The sequence below is a fragment of the Girardinichthys multiradiatus genome, chromosome 6 (genome assembly GCF_021462225.1).
Source record: "Girardinichthys multiradiatus isolate DD_20200921_A chromosome 6, DD_fGirMul_XY1, whole genome shotgun sequence".
NCBI classification, from domain to species: domain Eukaryota; kingdom Metazoa; phylum Chordata; class Actinopteri; order Cyprinodontiformes; family Goodeidae; genus Girardinichthys; species Girardinichthys multiradiatus.
The window spans coordinates 37512935-37534158 of NC_061799.1; the positions used below are offsets into that span (position 1 = coordinate 37512935).

The 21224-nt window shown below is 38.5% G+C and overlaps 1 protein-coding gene across 2 annotated transcripts; it reads left to right on the plus strand.

Annotated features, from left to right (window-relative positions):
- Window positions 1-156: 156 nt before the first annotated feature.
- Window positions 157-20297, plus strand: ncstn (nicastrin). Of its 2 annotated transcripts, none has more exons than XM_047367700.1 (17): window positions 157-311; window positions 2092-2193; window positions 3954-4077; window positions 5484-5605; window positions 6005-6150; window positions 7347-7491; window positions 7581-7690; window positions 8454-8606; window positions 8701-8805; window positions 9186-9263; window positions 10278-10447; window positions 10537-10639; window positions 10926-11024; window positions 14386-14473; window positions 14916-15079; window positions 15890-16102; window positions 19257-20297. In XM_047367700.1, exons 1-17 carry the CDS (start codon window positions 254-256, stop codon window positions 19377-19379), a joined length of 2103 nt encoding a protein of 700 aa, XP_047223656.1. In that variant the 5' UTR covers window positions 157-253; the 3' UTR covers window positions 19380-20297. The 2 variants fall into 2 exon arrangements, with proteins under 2 accessions (XP_047223656.1, XP_047223654.1); XM_047367698.1 differs by having other exon boundaries at window positions 158-311; window positions 7578-7690.
- Window positions 20298-21224: the final 927 nt, after the last annotated feature.

The following is a 21224-nucleotide window of genomic DNA, read 5'->3' on the forward strand; positions in this document are numbered from 1 at the left end:
GAGGGTGAAAAGTGAACAGAGTTCATCCTTGGGTTACATAACGGGTTTAAATAATAGTACTTCAAATGAATTAGATGTATTTAGCTACATTTTTCTAAAGTGAGGTAAAGGAATCTTGAGAAATGAAAAAATAAATCTGACTACGTCAGAGGGGGTTCGTGTTCCTTTAGGAAAGCGGAACCAAAAACCGGAACCCGGATGTTTCTCAGATCTTCGCTTCCTGTTGTGTTTTTCAGCTTTTAAAACCAGGAAGATGGATTTTCTGACGAACAAATGGATTGTATATTTGGCATTATGTTTGTTTTTCACCGGTAAGCTGAATTATTGCTGCTCAACCTGTGATTCTACATATCTAGTATTAGTTGAAGTATGTTTGTCTTTTTTTTTTTAGGTTAGCGTGGTAGATTTCTTTGTGCCGTAGCTATCTGGATGCTAGGCTAGTTAGCTGTAGCCACAGCTGCCTTTACATTTTAAACCCCTTTATGCGACTTTAAGAATGGCGGTCAGGGTTGGGAGTAATTTTTTATACTTCTACGTTGACACGAAACGGACTAATGACCGCATATCGTCGTGTCAAAGGTCAGAGTAGACTTTTCTTTAGGTCAGTCAGAAACGACGCTGAAGTCAGCTTTCGTTTCAGCACACTGATAAAGGGTTGCTTTATCATTTTTTAAGGCTACCTTTTACCGCTCCTAATTCAAAATCATAAAATAGCAATCAAACCTAAATTATATTATCCTGCATTAAACGAACATAATCCTGTAAGTACCGTTTGGGAAAAATATATCGGTTTGTGAGAGCAGAAAAAGGGCGAAGTTAATACTTTCTTTTGATCGAGCCCAGTTTAATACCTGAAGGCTGAGTTATTCTGTACACAACAGAGGTCGTATTTTTACTTGCAAATGCATATTCGTCTTGATGACATTGCTAACAAAATAAATTGATCATACTATATACAATGCCAAATAATTAGTGGTTTTATGATAGGCCCCATGCAATGGAGTCAAAATGCAAAAATAAAAGGGAATGGAATAAACGTTTTACATATAAGAAACTATACTTTTATAGATATTCGTTCTATGTACAATAATCCAGTTCAGGTTGGACTAATCTGCTTGTTTTATATTTTAAACGTGACTGATATAGTCTCACCGAATCAGAAGCTAACTTCAACGTCGCAGTAGCTTAGCATCAGCGTGACTGCTCGTGATTTCCCCGCAGCGAAAACCCGCAAAGTTCACGTCACCACAGTAAACTTACTGTTTCTTCCTTATTTCATTTAAATAAGACTGTCACATAAATCAAAAAACACCAGCGAGGTGAATTTACTGTGGTAAGAACAGGTAAACAGATAAATATCAACCCTATTTTTATTAGTGAAAATATCCTTTAGCACGTTTTTCATTGCCGTTATGATGCAGAGTGTATTTATATCTGAACGAGATGCCTTAGTGTGACAGAAGATGAGGAAAGCACTGTCTTACAGCTCTCTCCAATCACATTTTTTGCTATCTTCAAAAGTAGTTTATAACTAAGCTTATGTGGATTTATCTGTTTAATTATATTTTGAAAAAAGGGGAAGTAATGTGCTATCAAACTACTGTATCATTTATTTATATAGCAACAAAACAAAAGACAAATCCATTATATTTATGTTCTATCAGGGTTTCTATGCAGTCTGGAAAACAGCAAGCGAGTTAAAAGTATTTAACCCAAATTAATAAGTGTAGATAAAGTAGATTAAAGCACGAAAAGTAGTTGTAATGGCATTTGTTATTTTCTGTCTCATTGTCTAAAACATCCATCCAGTTTTTTTTTTTTTTTGGCTCCATATTTAAGGCCTGGCCACTGCAGAAAAATGCCATAAATTCACAGTGAAGTTTTGTATCTTCAATTTACTGGGAACTTAATAGATTTGACAAACCAATAGAATTTTAACACGAAAATGTGTAGAAACCCTGTATTGTGTTACTTCAGCATAGTTTAGCTCCCTAGAGTGTGTTAGTTTTGCATTTTGACACAGCTGATTATCAAAAAATACAACTTTGATTGAAGGATTTCTTATTTTCACTGTGTTTTCTCTCTGTACAGGTGTCTGTTGCAATTCAGTGGAAAACAAGATTTACATCAAACTCAACTACACAATGCCATGTGTGCGACTTCTTAATGCAACTCATCAAATAGGCTGCCAGTGTGAGTAGAACTGCACATAAATGTAACTTTCTGAGTTGTCTAAAGGCCTAATAACGCCAGATCCAAGTGACTTGTAAACAAAAAAAAAGCAAAAGCTGCCTCTTTCATTCAAATCTATTCGCTGTACTGAAGTTTGTAACTTGGATTGTATCAGTGTCTCATATTAAAGTGTTGATAAAACATGGGCAGTGGCGCAGGAGTAGAGCACGTGTAGGGTTAACAGTCATAGGTTCGAGTTACGGCCGATTGACCTTGGCTGCATGTCTTCCCCTCTCTTTCCTCCTCATTTTCTATCAGCTCACTTTCAGAAAAATATATGCCACTAGTGCCGCAATAGTGTTGATAAAACGTATGGCGAGTTTAACGTTTAAACCAAGAATCACCAACAATGATATTTCCTTTAATTTCTTCTCCTCTAAACATTTTTATGAGGTACTTTTTACATAAACATGTTAATAATTGTGCAAAAGAAATTTTGCAAACTAGATTTGCATCCAGTAGCTGAAGATTCTTGCCATGAATCATACTAAATGTTACGACTACGCTCCCTGCTGACACAAATCAGTATTGATAGGTTCCACCCCCTTGGATCATTACAGCAATTACAGTTTTCAGAAAGCAAGCGACATACAGCGCTCTCTGTATTTGTTGCTAACTCTGATAAAGATGTGTAGAAATCCTTAAAAATAAACCATCTTTTATTACAGCGGTGTAATTTCAGACTCAAATCTTTAATATAAGTGGAGTTATTCAGTAGGTGTTCAGTAGGTGTTGCTTTTTTCCCCATAAAAAATTAATCTGAAATATTTTTTAATTTTCTTGATTTAGTTGATCAGGGTCTCCAGGAACTTTCAATAAGTAATTCCAGGGGTCACACAGGGGTTCATTGGTCTTAGTTGCTCTTCCAACTTGGAAAGACAAGACAAAATACCAGTAAATCGTGGTAGATGGGTGTTGATCTTCAGAAATCAGATCATTCCTACAAGATTATAGCTTAAATCTGGACATATTTAATGCCAGAGCAATAATTTAGAAGGTTTAAGCGACTTTAAATGTGACAGACAAACAAACCTGGATGAAGACTAAAGTTTATCGTTCCACCACACAAAGTGGTTTTAATTTATTTCAATGGTTACACATCCTCATGATGGGTGCCAGTAATTATGGAGGGGCAGTAAATTGTTTTGCTACGTTTAACAAACTTTATTAATAAAAATATGTATTTTTTGTTCTGAGATATTAAAGCAGACCACAATCCAAGAGAGGAGATGTGTACTTCAAAATAAACATGCTAAGGGGAACATGTCAAAAAACATCACATTTGATATGTGTAATGTTATACTGTGGTGTGTTTTTCTTCTTCTGAGGGACAAATATTATCACTCTTGCTCCAGGCAAAAGTGCTCACTGCTGCTCCATTTTCTCGGTGGTTGCTTTGGGCATTTTACGCTTTAAAATTGACACCCATGTGGCTGTCGTGGTTAGAAAAACCGCTGTAAAGATGAAGGGTCACAATTAAACGTGCATTCCTGAGATATAAATATTTGAAGATCAAAATCTGATTTAAAAAAAAAAAACCAAAACAACCCTTTTCCTTCCATATGTTTCCCTAGAGTCAGTTGCATGTTATGGGTTTCATACTAAAGCCTTTTCCAGTAACTGAAGACATTCTTTGGGCACGTTTAGCTTTCATGACATGTATTGTTGTGTTTTTGCTTTACTACAGTTAATAATATTTAGTTATGTCCTTTGGATTTTAGCGTCTTTGTCAGGGGATGTTGGAGTACTCCATGTGCTTGAGTCAGAAGAAAACCTGGACTGGGTGCTTCGTACTGGTCTCCACCCTCCTTACATGGTCATCCTGGAGTCTCCACTCTTTACCAGGTACAGTTTGTCGGTGTTACCCTGCAGGTCGGAAGTTAAGTAACACTTATATCATTGGTCTAATGTGTAAAATGATTCATTATTAAAACTAATTAAGAAAGTTGTTTATGGTGGAGTAAAAGTAGCTCTTTAGCTCAACAAGCAAGATTTTTAATTTAGGTGGTTTTCTTGAACCTTCTTAATAAATTACAATATCACCTAAATGTTAATTTATGTCTGTATTTTTATTCCAAAAGGGAAACTCATATGATTTACAGAAGTGTTTATTTCTGTTAATTGTGATGGTTATGGCTTATAGATGATGAAAGCATACAATTCTCAGAAAATAAGAATATTACACAGAACCAACAAATGTTTATGAACATGTACTGCACAGTACATGTTCTCAGTGCTTGGTTGGGGCTCCTTTTGCATGAATTACTGGATCAGTGCAGTGGGCCATGGAGGCGATCCACCTTTCAGGAAGCCTAGGTTGCATTAATCGTGGACTTTAGCTCATCTGCATAGTTGGCTCTGGTAAGTCTTTATGGGGCTTAGGTAAGGTCATTAAAGCAGGCATTGGTTCTTCGGCAGTGTGGGCTGGTGCCAAATCCTGCAGGGAAATGAAATCAGCAGCTCCATAAAGCTTGTCAGCAGAAGGAAGCATGAAGTGCTCTAGAACTTCCTGGTAGATGACTGCCCTGACGTTGGACTTAAAACACTCCCCAACTCATGACTGACAATGAAAACTTTACACTGGACCTCATGCAGCTTGGATTGTATGCCTCCAATCTCTTCCTCCAGAATCTGGAACGTTGTTTTGCAAGTGAAATATAAAATATAGTCTCATCTGAAAGAGGACTTTGGACGACTGAGTGAAAGACAAGTCCTTTTTCTCCTCAGCCCAAGTGACCCAGTTCTGCCATTGTCTCTGGCTAAGGAGTGGCTTAACACAAGGAATGTGTCAGCTGTAGCCCATGTCCTGGATATGTCTGTCTACAGGAGCTCTGAATTTCCCCAAAACAACTCTCAAGGCTGCAGTTATCTCTGTTGCTTGTGTCCCTTTGTCTACCACATGTTTTCCTTCCACCAAACTTTTCATTTATATGCTTGGATACAGGAATCTGTGAACTCCCAGTGTCTTTAACCATAATCTAGGGCGACTTACCCTTCTCAGTGAGGGTGTGAGAGACCTGACATTGTAATTTTTTACTAATTGCATTGTAGGTTTTTATTAGTTGTAAGTTAGAATTATGATAATCAACAGAAAAAAATGCTTTGTGTCTCTATGTGTATCTATATAATATTTGAACATCACTTTTTGAATTTACTGAATCAAATGAAGTTTATGATGATCTTCTAATTGGCTGAGATACGCCTGTACATCATGGGTTTCCTCTGCCCCATGTTGAACTTCTGACCTTCAGATCCATCATGATGAAGCTGAAGAACGGCTCCAGCAGGGTGGCCGGCGTTGCTGTCGTGGCGCCCACCGTGAATCCACCTCAGGGCTTCTCCCCACACACTAGCTGTCCCAACGAGAACTCAGGTTGGTGGAGATCGTCAGACTAAAACATGTTGCTACAGATCCAGAAATAAAATGTTGTAAGGCAAAGACTTAATCCCTTCAATACCAGAACCTTAACAGAGCCGGTTAATGGTTAATGAAAGTTAGGTTTAATACATTCCTCTTCTGTGAGTACAAAACATCGTTTCACTAACATAAAAGCATCAAGGTCATGTTGTAGTTAATGAAAGTGAAACTGTTTTAAGTACTTTCTGCACAGCTGGATGCTGTCGTGACGAGTCTTAAGTATTTCATATTTAATGATAAAAGCAAGTACCAAATGGAAAAAAAAAACTACATCCAAACAGGATTCTAAAGAAAAATGAAGATAATGTAGATCTTTTTTTTTTTTTTTTTGTATCTTTTTCCCCCTCTCCTCAGGTGTGTATTCGGAAAACTACGGCCCGGGTCTGGCCCATTGCAACACTACAGTGTGGAATCCCCTCGGCAACGGGTTGTCCTACGAGGAGTTTGATTTTCCCATCTTCTCTCTGAAAGACAACAACGACACACAGCTTATACGACAGGTACAGATAGTTTATAGATAGTTTATAGATAGTTTATGTTGCTGCACAAAATTACTTTGGCCCTAATTAGTTTCTGCCACAGAGTGACAAATGAGTGTAGAAACCTATTATTAACAAACAAGAACAATGAAAACTCACCCTATTTACTGAATAGTGACAAAAAAAAGCTTTTTAGCAGCAAGTAACAGTGTTTTTATATAGGTTACGATATGACACATGCTGATTTAACAAATTCTCTTCATACACCATTTCTGATCTCTTATGTGTAACCAAAATTTGCTGCGTTTTGCAGGTTTGAAACATTCAGTTCTGTCACATGTCAATTTCCAGTGTTGTTTTACTGATACAGTTCTTTGTAAAAGTATTCACACTGCCTAAAAACCTTCACAAACGGTCTGGAATAACTTCAAACTTATAACAACCAAAAGCTTTAATGTGTTTTATTGGCATTTGACTGTAAAGTGGAAGCCAAAAATACATAGTTTGTCATTTGTTTTTACAAATAAAACTCTGAGAAGTGTGTTTGTATTCAACCCCCCTTTACTCTGATACCCATAAATAAATGCTAGTGCAACCAGTTACCCCCAGAGGTCATTTATACTGAGATTAAAATACACATGAGCAGATAATATTTAGAAATTAAGTTACTTCTCGAGGCAGTTAGTTGCACTTTATTTTATTCAAGGGTATCGGGTGTAAGGGAGTTAAATACAAGTGCACACCACACTTTTCAGATTTCAATGTGTAAAACCTTGTAAAAAATAGTTTTCCTTCCACTTCACTATTATGTACTATTTTGTTGAAAAATAGCAACATGTGGAAAAGTTTAAGGGGTATGAATACTTTTTCAAGGCACCTTTAAATTATGGAAGATTATGGAAGACTTTTTCTGAGAAAAGCATTGGACCTTCTGAAGTGATATTTCTCTTTGCGATGAAATTATTTGATTGTTCTACAATCTGAGACATTCAGTTTTACTCCTGCATTAGTGGCTGCTCAGAGAAAGATGACAAACTTTGACCTCTGGTACAGTAGCACCCCTACGCTCTTTCAGCAGACCCAACTATATTTGTTTCAGCCTTTTAAAAAGAACAGAGTCTGTTTGAGAAACTATTAAGAAATTGTGTTTTTCTGTGCGTTCCTCTGGAACACAAACCCACAAACGGGTGAATGTGTCCGCTCTTCTTTGGTCTCAGTGCTACGTTGACCACAACCGTCCCGTGAACGGCAGCGACCCACAGTACCCTCTCTGTGCCATGCAGCTTTTCTCCCACATGTCCGCCGTCACCAACACGGCCACCTGCATGAGGAGAAACAGCATCATCTTCAGCATCAGCCCGGGTAAGCGCACCGCATCTTAAAATTAAAACAATGACTTTAGTATCATTTGATTTGTTGTTAAGAACTTTTTTTGGTTCTTCTGTTAGAAGGGGTGTGTGATCCATTGAGTGACCATAATATCTGGGCTCCTGCTAAGCCTTTGAACACCACGGAGAAGGGCCACAAGGTGGGGGAGCGTGTGGTCCTCGCAACAGCCAGGGTGAGCGTCTGTCATCCTATGATCAAGCAAACATAATAAGAAAAACGTACATTCTGCAGCACGTGTTAGTAAGCTGCACGCTGATGCTCATGTGAGTGTGAGAAAGAACTGTGCAAAAGTCTTTCTGTATATTTTTATTTTAAAGAGGTCTAAAGAATAGGAGATTTTTCTCCCATTCTTGGTTTAATGTTGTCTTTAAATGTTTTTGGCTCTTTATAGTTTTTCCAGATGTGTTGTCTCATTTGCTTTCAAACACCAGACAGTGTTTTTTAGTTGTTTTTTTAGTTTTAATAAATACAGGTCATAAAAGCCTGAGCACAGTCTAAACATGCACTGTAAATATACATTTCATTACACTGTAAGTGAAAAAACATCCAATCTGGAAAAGTGTGGAATTTAATTTTATTTTATTGTAAAGTGAGGAATTAAAACAATGGAAATTGTAATTTGAAATTTGCATTAAGAAGCAAACTTCAAATTTACATTTATCCTGCGTTTCCCAGAATGCAACTGATAGCAGCTGAAAGCATTTGTGAAATAAATGTGGCTTCAAATATCTTTTTTTCCAGCTCATGTCTTTCTTTGTTTTTTGTTATTCTATTATTAATTATTGCTGCACTACCAGAAGCATCTATTTTCCTCATATAACAAAGATTATTAGCATTTTTAAAAGTTCTATGTAGAAGTATATAGGCTCATATTGACTGATGAGTAAATACATTAGTAACCTGACCTAACCTAATATTTCCTCCCATGTCCTCAGCTTGACAGCAGGTCCTTTTTCTCTGATATCGGTCCTGGAGCAGAGAGTGCGGCTTCAGGCCTCGTCACCCTGCTGGCGGCCGCTCACGCTCTACGAAACGCCACCCAGGAGGCTCAGCTGGATCGAACCATCTTCTACACTTTCTTCCACGGGGTCGGTTCACTCGCTGTTTTCATTAAATGTCACCACGTCTGATTTACCTTCTGCAGGTCTGTTCCCTTTAAACGTGGTTTTTATTTAACCACAGGAAACGTTTGACTACATTGGCAGTTCGAGAATAGTGTACGACATGGAGAAAAATCAGTTCCCTATAGATCTGGACAACGTTCACTCTGTGCTGGAGATTGGACAGGTATGTCTTGGAAACGTTGTTTCCATCTTTTCCTTGTAGGTCATGAGGCAGCATAAACTAAACGATATAAAAGCACTGGTGTCTAGCTCTGCATGTTTTGGTAATCCCAACCTGAACCCCAAATACTGTTTTTGGTCATTTTGAAATGATTAATATCAGGCCATATTTAAAACATCATGGCCTATACTCGTGTGTAAAACCGTATTTTAGCTATCCACGTTATTTGATGGCATCATCAAAATGTTTTTCATCATGAGAAACACTGTGCACGTTTAGCATGTGTGCACGTTGACAGTTGTTTATTTTTTATTACTTGTGTTGATTTTTTTTCCTGCGTTCTTGATGCTAAATAATGATTTAAGCTAATTTCTCTTTTCCAGGTCGGACTGCATTCCAGCTCTGCGCTCTGGCTCCACACAGACCCTGTCTCCAGGAGAAACAGCAGCACAGATGAAGAGGTTTGACTCTATGCTGTTCAGATTAACACCATCACATGACACAGTTATAGATGGACAATATATATTAAGTAGGAGTAGGAGTGTGACAGCGCATGCGCAACGCGAATCGACTCTGTGCTCCACCAACCAGCCTGACATCACGTGACAACAAGTCGCTGATGTAAATTCGTATTCTCATAGAAAAGAAATCGTATTCACAAACTGTTATAGCATATTGTATTCATAAAGAATAAACCACAACTGTAGACTTGAACTTTGTGTTTGTAATTTCTTGAAGCTGTAACATTTTATTTTGTATTCTTATAGAGAAAATATACAATACCTCTTTTGGATTTTACTTATGCACAACTATTGACTAATGCACACATTTCCGTCTTTACATACACGTTGTTTTTGACAGCGTTCTTACCCCACATCCTTCTGACAGCAGAGGGGATTTTTTTTAAAGTCATAGATGGAAAGTGCAGAGAAACTGAAGATGAAAAGTTATGCATCAGAGAATGGTTTATCATTGTTTCATACATGGCAGTTCTTTAACAATTGAAATATATTTATATATATATATTCTACATTGTCAAGTTATTCTAATTTCTGCCTTATACAGACTATATCTATATCTATCTATAGCTGATGTCAGGTTTATTTTTACAGCGTACATCCCGTGAATCAATCTGCAAGTGAAGTAGCTCTGTTGTTTCACGAAGGTAGAGTTAAAGTAACAGACCTGAATAATTGCCTGAACAAAATAATAATCAAGGACAGTTGTTGTTGAAAATAGTTTTTACATTTTACGTTTCAAATGTCAGTTTTTACTCAAAGATTTTGAGATAAAATCTGGTTTTACTTTCATATTACATTTACTCTCTCTTTCCTTAACAGAAACCATTCAGGGTCCAATAAACAATGTTTGTACAATTTGCAGTAAAATCCTTCATTTCTCCAGCGCTACATTAAGAAAGGAACTGTGTAAGGAAAGAGCTCACTATCTGATTCCCCTTTATTGATCTTCTGTAGGTGAAGAACCTCATCAACAACCTGCAAACAGCTGCCGCAGGTTTAAATCTCTCTGTGGAGGAACCTGGTGTCACCCAGCCGCTACCTCCTTCGTCCTTCCAGAGGTTCCTGCGAGCTCGGCCGTTCCCTGGTGTTGTTATTGAGGATCACAACTCCAGTTTCACCAACAAGTATTTCTTTGTTTGGACGAGCTCTTTTTAAACGCGGCTTAGAGCGTTGTGATGTTGAATTTAAATGCCGTTTTGTTTCTTGTGTGCAGGTACTACCAAAGCATGTTTGACAACACAGATAATTTGAACATGTTGTACCCTCCGAACCTGACGCCGGAGGAGCAGCTGAACCACGTCACCGACACTGCAAAGGTGAGACATATATGGTGGTATGGCTGCTTCTTCATGTTTAGATTGTGGTTTAATTTAAACATCTAAGCTGTCTGTCTGTTCATCCATCATTCATTCACTCATCTGTTTATCCATCCATCCACGAAATACCCTCCATCTGACCATCCATGCGTCTGTCTGTCCATCCTTCAATCTATCCATATATACATTCATTTATTCAGTATTTTCATCCATCCATCCATGTTAGCTACCAACTGTTGCAGACGTGCAGCTCTGAACCTATGTTCTGTTCTTCATCTGCTTCCAGTCTCTGGCTGGAGTGGCGACCATGGTGGCTCGAGCTCTGTTTGTTCAGGCTGGAGGAGAAGCAAGCCAAACCAGCAGCATTAAAGCAGACGAGCTGATGGTGAGACTGTGAACTGCATTAATGTACGACTAACGTTTCTTTGCTACTTTAATAGTACTGTACAAGGTAGATTATTTAATTTACTCTCTATATTTATCCTAATTATTATTTTTACATCCGATTCATGTTTTATCTTTAACATAATCACAGAAAACAAACAGGGAGCGTCTAAGAAAATAGATTAACATTGAAAAGTTATTTATTTGAGTAATTTTCTTAAAAAAGGAAAACTCTTTTTGGGGGTTAATTACACTGAGTGATAACAGATGTTTACCTCTACATTTTAAATAATCACTGAATTGAAAATAAAACAGTTTAAGTCAAATAAAGAAGTTAACTTATTTGTTTTAATATTGTAGTCTAAATTAGTGTTTATTTCTACATATTAAATGTCAGAATTACTGTTCTTGACATTTCCACACTACAAATAATAATCAGTCCTGATGAAAATAAAGTACATCACCTTTTAAATTCCTAGGCTTATTTTGTCATTAGAGTTTTTCCATTTTGACGGTGCTGTGAAAAAATGTCTTCTTACTGATTTGATGTCTTAGCTGGTCTGTCACAGCTAAAGCCTATTCTGATATCAGACAGCCGCCATCAAGCGTAAAGACCTGCCAATCAGCCTTTTGCGTCACTCTGAATGATTTTCTTTGTTTTAATTTAGCCACGTTTTGAGGATGGCTAATGTGCTTTCGATCATTGTCCTGCTGCACGATCCAAATGTGCTCAACCTTTAGGTTACAAACTGATGGCCGGACATTCTTCCACCAGATTTTCTGGCTGAGAGCAGAATTTATGATTTAATCTATTACAGCGAGTCGTTCAGGTTCTGAAGAAGCTAAACAGCCCCAGATCATCATACTACCACCACCATGTTTGGCAGTTAGTGTGATGCTCAGTTTCTGAACTGGGGATCAGATGTTGCAGGATGCACATTTTCCAAAAAGTTCCTCAATTGTCTCATCAGTCCACAAAGTTTTATGTTGTTTTTGATCAGAAGATGTTTTCACCCTGGAACTCTCGTGGTACCCAGTTTTCTTACCTACTTCTGAACCAGAAACTATGACTGTAACTCAGCAAAGTGAGATCTGCAGTGCTACAGATGTTGTTCTAGGTACTTTCGTGACCTCCTGGATGAATCATTGATGTGCTTTTGGAGTAATTTTGGTAGGCAACCTATCTGCATTTGTGTATAATGTCTTTCACTGTGGTTTTCTGGAGTCTTATAACCAGGGGTGAAAGTGAGCCGGTACGGTCCGGTACTGCGTACCACTAAAAGACTCTGCGCCGGTACGCAGTACCGGGAAGAGGAAAGAACGGCAGTCTGCTATGAAGCCATCATCCAGAACCAGTTACGGCTGCAACAACACATGAGCACACAAAGAAGATCCGCTACCAAAAGCCAGTGTAAAACATAAATATAGCTTTTTCCCTCTCATTCCAAACTGTTTCAGAACTGTTCTGCTATGATGGAGCCTAAATGCTCTTCCTGGGCTTCTCTCCCCCGGAGCTCGAGGTTTTTGTGAACGGCCAGCCTTTAAAATGAGCACCGCTACGTTTAATGTCTGTCTGCTCGCTGCTAAATATCCCAGTTAAAAGCAAAGGGAGAGAAACTAGTTGTGTTTCATGTTATTTTGCTGAATTACAACAAACACAGTACAGCTCGAAAACACCGTTTATGACCTGAGATTTCACATACGATACACAAGAACGCATGCGCGCTTACCTCCAAAACAGAGCGGTTGCCAAGGAGATTGGTGCATTCGATTTAATGGACTGGGAAATTTTACACAGGTGGGGCACAGACACAAAAAAACACCCCTTGCATTAGGACATGACGAACAATAAATCACTTACCATCTACAGACTTTTAAATAAAAACCGCGAAAATAACCAAACTTTCAAATTTTTTGATTAAATGAAATCAAAACTTGACCACAATGCAGAGAACAATAACTTCTTTGTTCAAAGAAAAGACGGAAACTGAAGATGAAAAGTTATGCATCAGAGAATGGTTTATCATTGTTTCATACATGGCAGTTCTTTAACAATTGAAATATATTTATATATATATATTCTACATTGTCAAGTTATTCTAATTTCTGCCTTATACAGACTATATCTATAGATATATATATATCTATAGATATATATATCTATAGATATATATATCTATATATAGATATATATATATCTATATATAGATATATATATATCTATAGATATATATATCTATATCTATATCTATAGATATATATATATATAGATATATATATATCTATAGATATATATCTATAGATATATATATATCTATAAATATATATATATATATATATATATATATATAGATAGATAGATAGATAGATATATATATATATATATATATATATATATATATCTATAGATATATATATATCTATAGATATATCTATAGATGGATATATCTATAGATATATATACACATCTATAGATATATATCTATAGATATATATATATATCTATAGATATATATATATCTATAAATATATATATATATATATATATATATAGTGCCTCCCCAGCCCCCCCTCTAACTCCACCCCTAAGTACAGGCAAGAATTTAAAACTACTTTCACCCCTTCTTATAACTCTTTTTATACTGATAGGTCTTAATAAACTTGTTTCTTGTTTGTTTTTTAAATTTCTTTAGATTGTAGATTTTTTTAATGTTTCAGCCCAGCGGGTCCCAGACAGATTCCGAGCAGCAAAGTAACTTTTTAAATATATGAAGTCATTTCTCTGGTAACAGCGAGCTGAGTGTGTGAGCGGTTTTATTTTGAAAAGCCAGATTGACCTTTGGGGTAGAAAGAAAGGAAACAGGAAGTTTACGGTTACAGCACCTTTTCACAGCAATTGAGGTTAGATTTAAGTGGAGTTTCAGAACCTGGTTAAGGCTTTAAATTATGAAGAATTTACAGTAATAATGTGAATTGTTCTTGTAGAAACTCCTGGATGCTTTGTGGTTTCTCAATTGATTCTTTAAGTGATATTTTAGATGTGTTGTTTGCTTGTTTTTTATAATAATTAGTTGCATTTTCCCATTTGATTGTCTGTGTCTATAATTTTATAAGCAACTGCCTAAAAATATTTTTTACACGTGTCACTTTTTGGATTCATGTTTCCAGACCATGAAGAGCGTCTTACTTTTTTTTACTTTTCTATTGCAGGTTTTACATACTTTAACTCCTTCCAGTGATATGAGAGGTTCTCATAAAAGCATGTCTCGTTTGTCAGAAATTCTGTCTCAATAAATTGTCAGCTGCAACGTTTTCCCAAGTAATAAACACCGTGTTGAGTTGAAGTTGTTATTGTTTCTCAGGTGAGCCGGATGCTGTACAGTTTCCTCGTGTCGTCGAATAACTCCTGGCTCCAGGACTTCGTAGCCACAGAGGCTCTGAGCCACCTCAGTAAGTTGGCTTGTTTTTGCTTTGGCAAAAAAAAGTTTTTTCTTTCCTTGAACACAAAGTGATCCTAATCCCTGGATCTTTTTCACATTTTGTCACATTACAACCACGGCCTCTTTTTGCAGGGATTTTATGTGACCAGAACAAAGTGGTACAAAAATATGAAGTAGAATAAAAATGATAAATGTTTGTTTTCAGGCCCTTGTAATCTGATACCTCTGATTAAAATCCAGTGCAACCACTTACCCTCAGAAAACTCACAATGAGTAAACAGAGTCCATTTCTGTGTAATTTGACCCTTGTTCAAAAATCCCAACCAGAAAATCAACCTTTTTGGTTTGCAATGTGAGGATATGGGACAGTTCCAGGGTTATGAATCATTTTCCAAACCACTGTGTGAGATACCCTGGATATTTATGGTGGTTCCAAAATACTTTTCTATCAGGCAACAACACTGCAAACTTCTATATCAGTGTGGAGCAGCAGATCAGCTTGCCGACTTTTCTTGTCCAGTCCTTGTTGGCTAACCTGACTGGGAGCACCGTCAACGTCACGCAGGAAGACTGCAGGAATCAGAGAGAGAACAAAGACGACAAGGACAGCAAGCATGTGAGCTTCCTTCCCTCCATCCCTTTATCCTTCCCTCCATCCATCTATTTATCCATCCATCCATCCCTCTCTCTCTACTTCCCCCCATCCTTCCATCCCTCCCTCCATCTATCTATTTATCCCTCCATCCAGCCCTCCCTCCCTTTATCCATCCATCCCTCCCTCCCTTTATCCCTCCCTCCATCCATCTATTTATCCATCCATCCATCCCTCCCTCTCTACTTCCCTCCATCCTTCCATCCCTCCCTCCATCCCTTTATCCCTCCCTCCATCTATCTATTTATCCCTCCATCCAGCCCTCCCTCCCTTTATCCATCCATTCCTCCCTCCCTCCCTTTATCCATCCATTTATCTATCCATCCCTCCCTCCCTTTATCCATCCATTTATCCATCCATCCCTCCCTCCCTCCATCCATCTTTTTATCCATCCATCCATCCCTCCCTCTCTACTTCCCTCCCTCCATCCATCCCTCCCTCCATTTATCCCTCCCTGCATCCCTCCCTCCCTCCTCTCCATAAAATGTGAGTTTGTAAAAGTATGAAATTTTGAACAATGATAACTTGTAGGAATCATGTAAAAACTGATAGAAACTGTGTTTTTAACTTCCTAATAGGATAATTGTTTTTTTTTTTGTAGAAACATGATCAGCTAAATTTAAAGGTTCTAACCCAATTTGAATGACAAGATGAAACAAAATATTTCCCAGAATAGGCTTGAAAAATTCATTCTTTAAAAGTAGTTAAATAGAATAAATGTTTTCTCTGTTAAAAGAGTATTCACCTCTTCATTTCCGCTTCTTCTTCCCTTAGTTGTACAGCTACTTTTGGGCCCAGGGAGCAGCACCTTCCAACAGCACGGAGCGGGAGGGTTTCTGCGTTCGCTCCACGGTGCGTTGGTCCAAAGCCATTTCCCCGGCCTTTGAGCTGAATGACTACACCTCCAGTAATTACTCAACGTGGACAGAATCCAGGTGGAAGGAAATCAAAGGACGCATATTCCTGGTGGCCAGCCACGACCTGGAGGTAAATCTGTCATTAAGGACGACACATATAGGGGGAGAAGTGTCCTGGCAGGCACTGTAATGACACCACGCTGGCAACAGGGGCTGAAGCTGTGCTGCCAGCGTTTGCATTGTCAGTCCATGCTGAATGGACCATTCAGTTTTTTAGTCTAAGGACCTTTTAACGAATCTGTATAGTCTAGTCTGGATTTTCTAAATCATTCATCTAAGTTTGGAAATGTACCGCACCACTGACAAACACACAGATAAGAGAACTCAACTATGTAAATGTTTTCTACTCCGAAGGTTCTAGAAAACTGCCAAACAAAATCAAGAAATGTAAATCTACAAATGTCTGGAATTTTGCAATGGAAATTTTGTACGAACCTTGGGTGTTGCAGCACTGCAGCAATCTCTAAAATTGACCTGATAGTCACAACGTTTTCTGCCGGAGACTTTTCTTCTTGCAGCAGAACATACCTGAACTCACAGCGATAACATACCTTCAGCAATAAAGATAAATCTGTCCAGATGTGACAGAGACTCGTGCAGAGCTTCGAGTCTCTGCACGCTCACCAGAGCATCGCGCTCAACTAAATGAGGGCCCCTCATCTCTGCTATCACGTCACTTGAAGTGAAATTTTAAATGGGCTAACGGTTAAATTTAAGGAATCCAAACGCACATTTAAAAAGCCAAACTCTCTCTCTCCTCAGAGCAGGATTCAACAGTGACCCTGCTTACAGTTAGTCCTGTTTCTGGGTCACAGAAGCTGCTCTAGTCTGGGCTGTGATTACATGCAGCTGCTGTCAGCAGAAGAAGAATCAGAGATGAGTCAAAGTCATACAAAGAAAAATAATCATAGCTTTAGAGAAGAGTGTCACATTTAGTGAAGTTGCCAGTTAACCACAGCATGGGGTGACTACACCATACATTCCAGTCCAAAGGTGCTGATTCTTCCCTCAGTTCTTCATATGTTGCTTCCAACTAGCCAGACTTTCTTAAAGGGATCTTGATCAGCTGTTCTGGCTTTCTGAAGGTCTCTCACTGTCTTTTTTCCTACCTATTTTAATTCCACAGCTGGACTTTTTTGTGTATATATCACTTTTTTGTTCTTCATAGTGGGCCATATTAGAATTTTGACATAAAGGAGCCATTAGGACACAAATGTTTGGACTCATTTAAAAGAACTGTGTAGTCTGATGGCACAAAGTGAAAATACTCTTGCTTTAAGTAGCAATTTAAGGTAGGAGCACCACCAAAAGTAGCTCTAGCGCCTGCTTAGCATCGGTTCTTTGGTTCTCCATTGTCTCAAGCACAGAATCTGGTATGATATTTGAGCTGGGCCAGAATAAAGAACTGCCTTCATCTGGACCAGAAGCTGCTTCTAGAGACAAGCCACCAATCAAAATATTGTGAGCATCCTTTTTAAATCTCCTAAACCCCCGACCCCTCAACCATCCAGGACTTGTACAGGTCGAGGGTCAGGAAAACATCTCTGCAGACCCCACACATCCTGGACATAAACTGTTTAGACGTTAACCTTCAAGTCGGCGCTACAGAGCACTACTTGCAAAACCCAGCTGCCACAGACAGTTTCTTCCCCCAGGCTGGCTCTCTGGTGAGAGAACATTCAGCGACTCTACTGGGAAACAAAATAAGCACGTTTCCTCTATCACACAGGAAGAAAAATGGCTGTACATACAAGTACATGCACATTCTGCTCCTTTATCAGTTATTTTATTTCCTCTAAAGCATATATTCAAGGCTGTACTCTGGGAGCACTTGAAACCAAAGTCAGATTCCTTGTTTGTGTGCATAGTCTTGGCCAATAAAGCTGGTTCTGATTCTGACAAATCAGAGTAGAACTTGCGCTCACATTCTCTTATTCTTCTGTATAATTTAAAATGATCCGTCTGCAGGCTGAGATCTGGTGACTGTGGAGCCCATTGGAGTACAGTGAGCAGAGATGATTGGAGCATCGTGGCATGTTGCATTATCCTGCTGCAACACAACCATCACATGATGGATTCTCTGTGGGTTTAAATGATGCTCAGTTGTTACTAAGGGGCACAAAGTGAACCGTGAAAATATCCCTCATAGCATTACACCAGCAGCTTTAACCTTTGGATGGATCCAAGCTAAAAAGTTGCAGCTGAAATCCAAACTCGTCTGACTGGAGAAACCAGTCTGTTTCCAGTCTGTACTGTCCAGGTTTGGTAAGCCTGTGTAGGATACCATAGCCTCAGTTTTCTGTTCTTAGCTGAGACTACTCAGTGTGGTCCTCTGCTGCTGGAGCCCAGCTGGTTAAAGTTTGAATTGTTGTCTCGAATCAGTCGCTCTATTCTCCTCGGTCCTGCGAAATCACAGAGACATTTCCGTCCACACAACTGCTGCTCACTGGAGACGTTCTTGTTTTCAGACCATTCTCTGTTAACCTGAGAGATGGTTGTGAGTGAAGCTCCAAGCAGATCAGCAGTTCCTGGAAAATATTCACACCAGCCTTGTCTCTTAAATTAGTCTTCTTTCACCATCCTGATGGTCAGTTAATTCTGATATTAACAAGCAATTGAACTGCTGTACCCAACAAAGTATTTAGCGAGTCTGTAGACACTTCGTCTCATTTATTTGGGTTCTGATTCCCTTTCAGACCAGTGTTATACCAGTGTTATAAAATATGACAAATAACGACAGGTGATTTAATTAAAATCACATTTGGGAACCATCTGTTTTAATTGGACTAACATATTCACCTTTCTTTACAATTGTCTTGAGCAGATTATAGATGTTTCTGAAGAATTATTAGCTGAAAACTTATGATACGGTTGATGATCACCTGAAGGATCTATCTCTCTGGGACTGTCAGGGGTTTTCTGGTGATTTTTCTCTTACTTATAGATGTAGCTTATCTGCTTAGCAAGTTTTTCTAAGGTTTTAAACAAAATGCTCAAAATACACCTATGTCTTAGTCAGTGAAAAAGCAGCCAGAGTCCACATAAGGAGGAATGAAAAGACCTTCAGACAGCGTAGAAAATGATTGATCGAGTCCTCTTTAAATGAATATAAGAAACTCTGATTGCTTTGAAAGTGGAACATACAGAAAATATGTGTAAATAAAAACTTTTGCACAATTTCAAATAGGTTTTCTAAGGTTTAACTTCAACCTTCACTCCCCCAGATGCTGACGCTCGGTGTGGGGATCGGCGTGCTGCTGACCTCCCTCCTGTTGACCTACATCATGAGCTCAAAGGCAGACATACTCTTCAGCTCAGGGAGGGAGCCCACCACCGCCACCTACTGATCCACAGGGAGACGTCTCCGGCCTGGCACCACTACAACCCCCACTCCACTACTACTACTACTACCGCTAGTACTACTTCTGTCCCAAGCAGACTATAAAACTCAGCACGTGAAGGTACACAGACAGCTTAGACTCAGCAGTACAGGGGGGTCGGTTTATGATACCCGCTCTGTGATCATGGACTCACTCAGGTGAGGCTTGACGTCAAGACTGGAGTGGCCTGGATGGATCTGGACTCTTCAGGGTCAAGAACCACTGGTCTTGCACCAGAGACGCCTCAGTCAGTGGACAAGATGTTTATATTTCTGTGATATTTGAGGTTTTTGTTTTCCACCTTTCTAATGTTGAGGAATGTTTTTGTTTACTATGTCATGGGACAGGGACTAAACAGTCAGCATTATACTGAGCGAGTGTGAGAAGCATTGGGACTGGCTGATTTAAAGTTTGTGAATAATTGTGTGTGTGTGTGTGTGTGAGAGAGTTAGAGTCTGGGGATTGCAATGGTATGTGCAATACTGTAGCTGTCTTCTGTGTCAGTGTAATTAAATTATCAATCAGCTGTAATGATACGCCGGCGGTCAGTCAGTAGAGTTCAAATTTACGCTTTAAGTTGACCTGGAAAAGACAAATTTAGGATATTTATACTGTTAATGTCGCTACATGTCCATGTAGAGAAGATCTTGAACCTTAGCAGGAGAAATCTTAGCCGTGGGAAGAAATCTAGAGTTTTAACACTGAAAATGTGCTGTGACTCTTGCTCTGCACTCCCTTGATTCCTATTTTTCACAATCTTAGGATAACCTTTGGAAATTTTGACCCGTACACTCAAGGTTCTAATTTTGTTCATGACTGGAATAAAACACAGATTTTGAGGTCCTGAAAACAAACAAAAAAATAAACATTTGCTTTTTATTCCAAGGTTTTCCCCTGGGTTTGGTTTGTAATGTCTTGCAACATGTCGAAGCTATTAAAACAAGCTTAAGCTGATAGTAGCACTTTATAAACTCCAGTAATAATACTGTGGCTTCAGTTAACCACATAACCCATAAAGACTAGATTGGATCTTTGTCGTTTTATTTGAACTTACATGTTTTCCTCTTCCTTTGGTGTGTTTTATAACTCTGTGGATACAGAATTCCCGTAGCCACATCCAAAGCAGCTGGTTAGTTAAAGAAACAGCCTAAACTACTGCATCCAGCTTGTCTGCATGTTTAATAGGATTCATTTTTTTTTTTTTTTTTGCAAGAACAAGGATGCAGTTTCGCTGCTCTGCCTGGAAACGGCTTCTATAATCACAAAACACTGCCTGGGTTGGCTACAGATTCAACAAGACTCGGATCATCGTGGTTCTGACTGTTTCTCTTGCACTGAATACAGTACTGTGCAAAGTTTTAACCCCTTCACCCAAACATTGCTTTATATTATTTCCAAGCTATCAGATCTGGTCTTGATCCACAGTTTTTAAGACTTTCTGAATTTTTTATTTATTTTTGCTTTTGACTTCAGCTGCTTTCCACTAATTTTCTGTTGATTTCTTCTGTCCGATGGAAGTCACCTTGTTGGAGACAAATTCTCTCCCTGGCTCCTCTTTGTTGGTGCTCCTACCTTAAATTGCTACTTAAAGCAAGAGTATTTTCACTTTGTGCCATCAAACTACACAGTTCTTTTAAATGAGTCCAAACATTTGTGTCCTAATGGCTCCTTTATGTCAAAATTCTAATATGGCCCACTATGAAGAACAAAAAAGTGATATATATACACAAATGATCAAAAATAAATAAATGTTGCAATTGATCAATAACTATGTTTTCCTTTCTTAAATTAAAAAAACATTTTATGCATAAA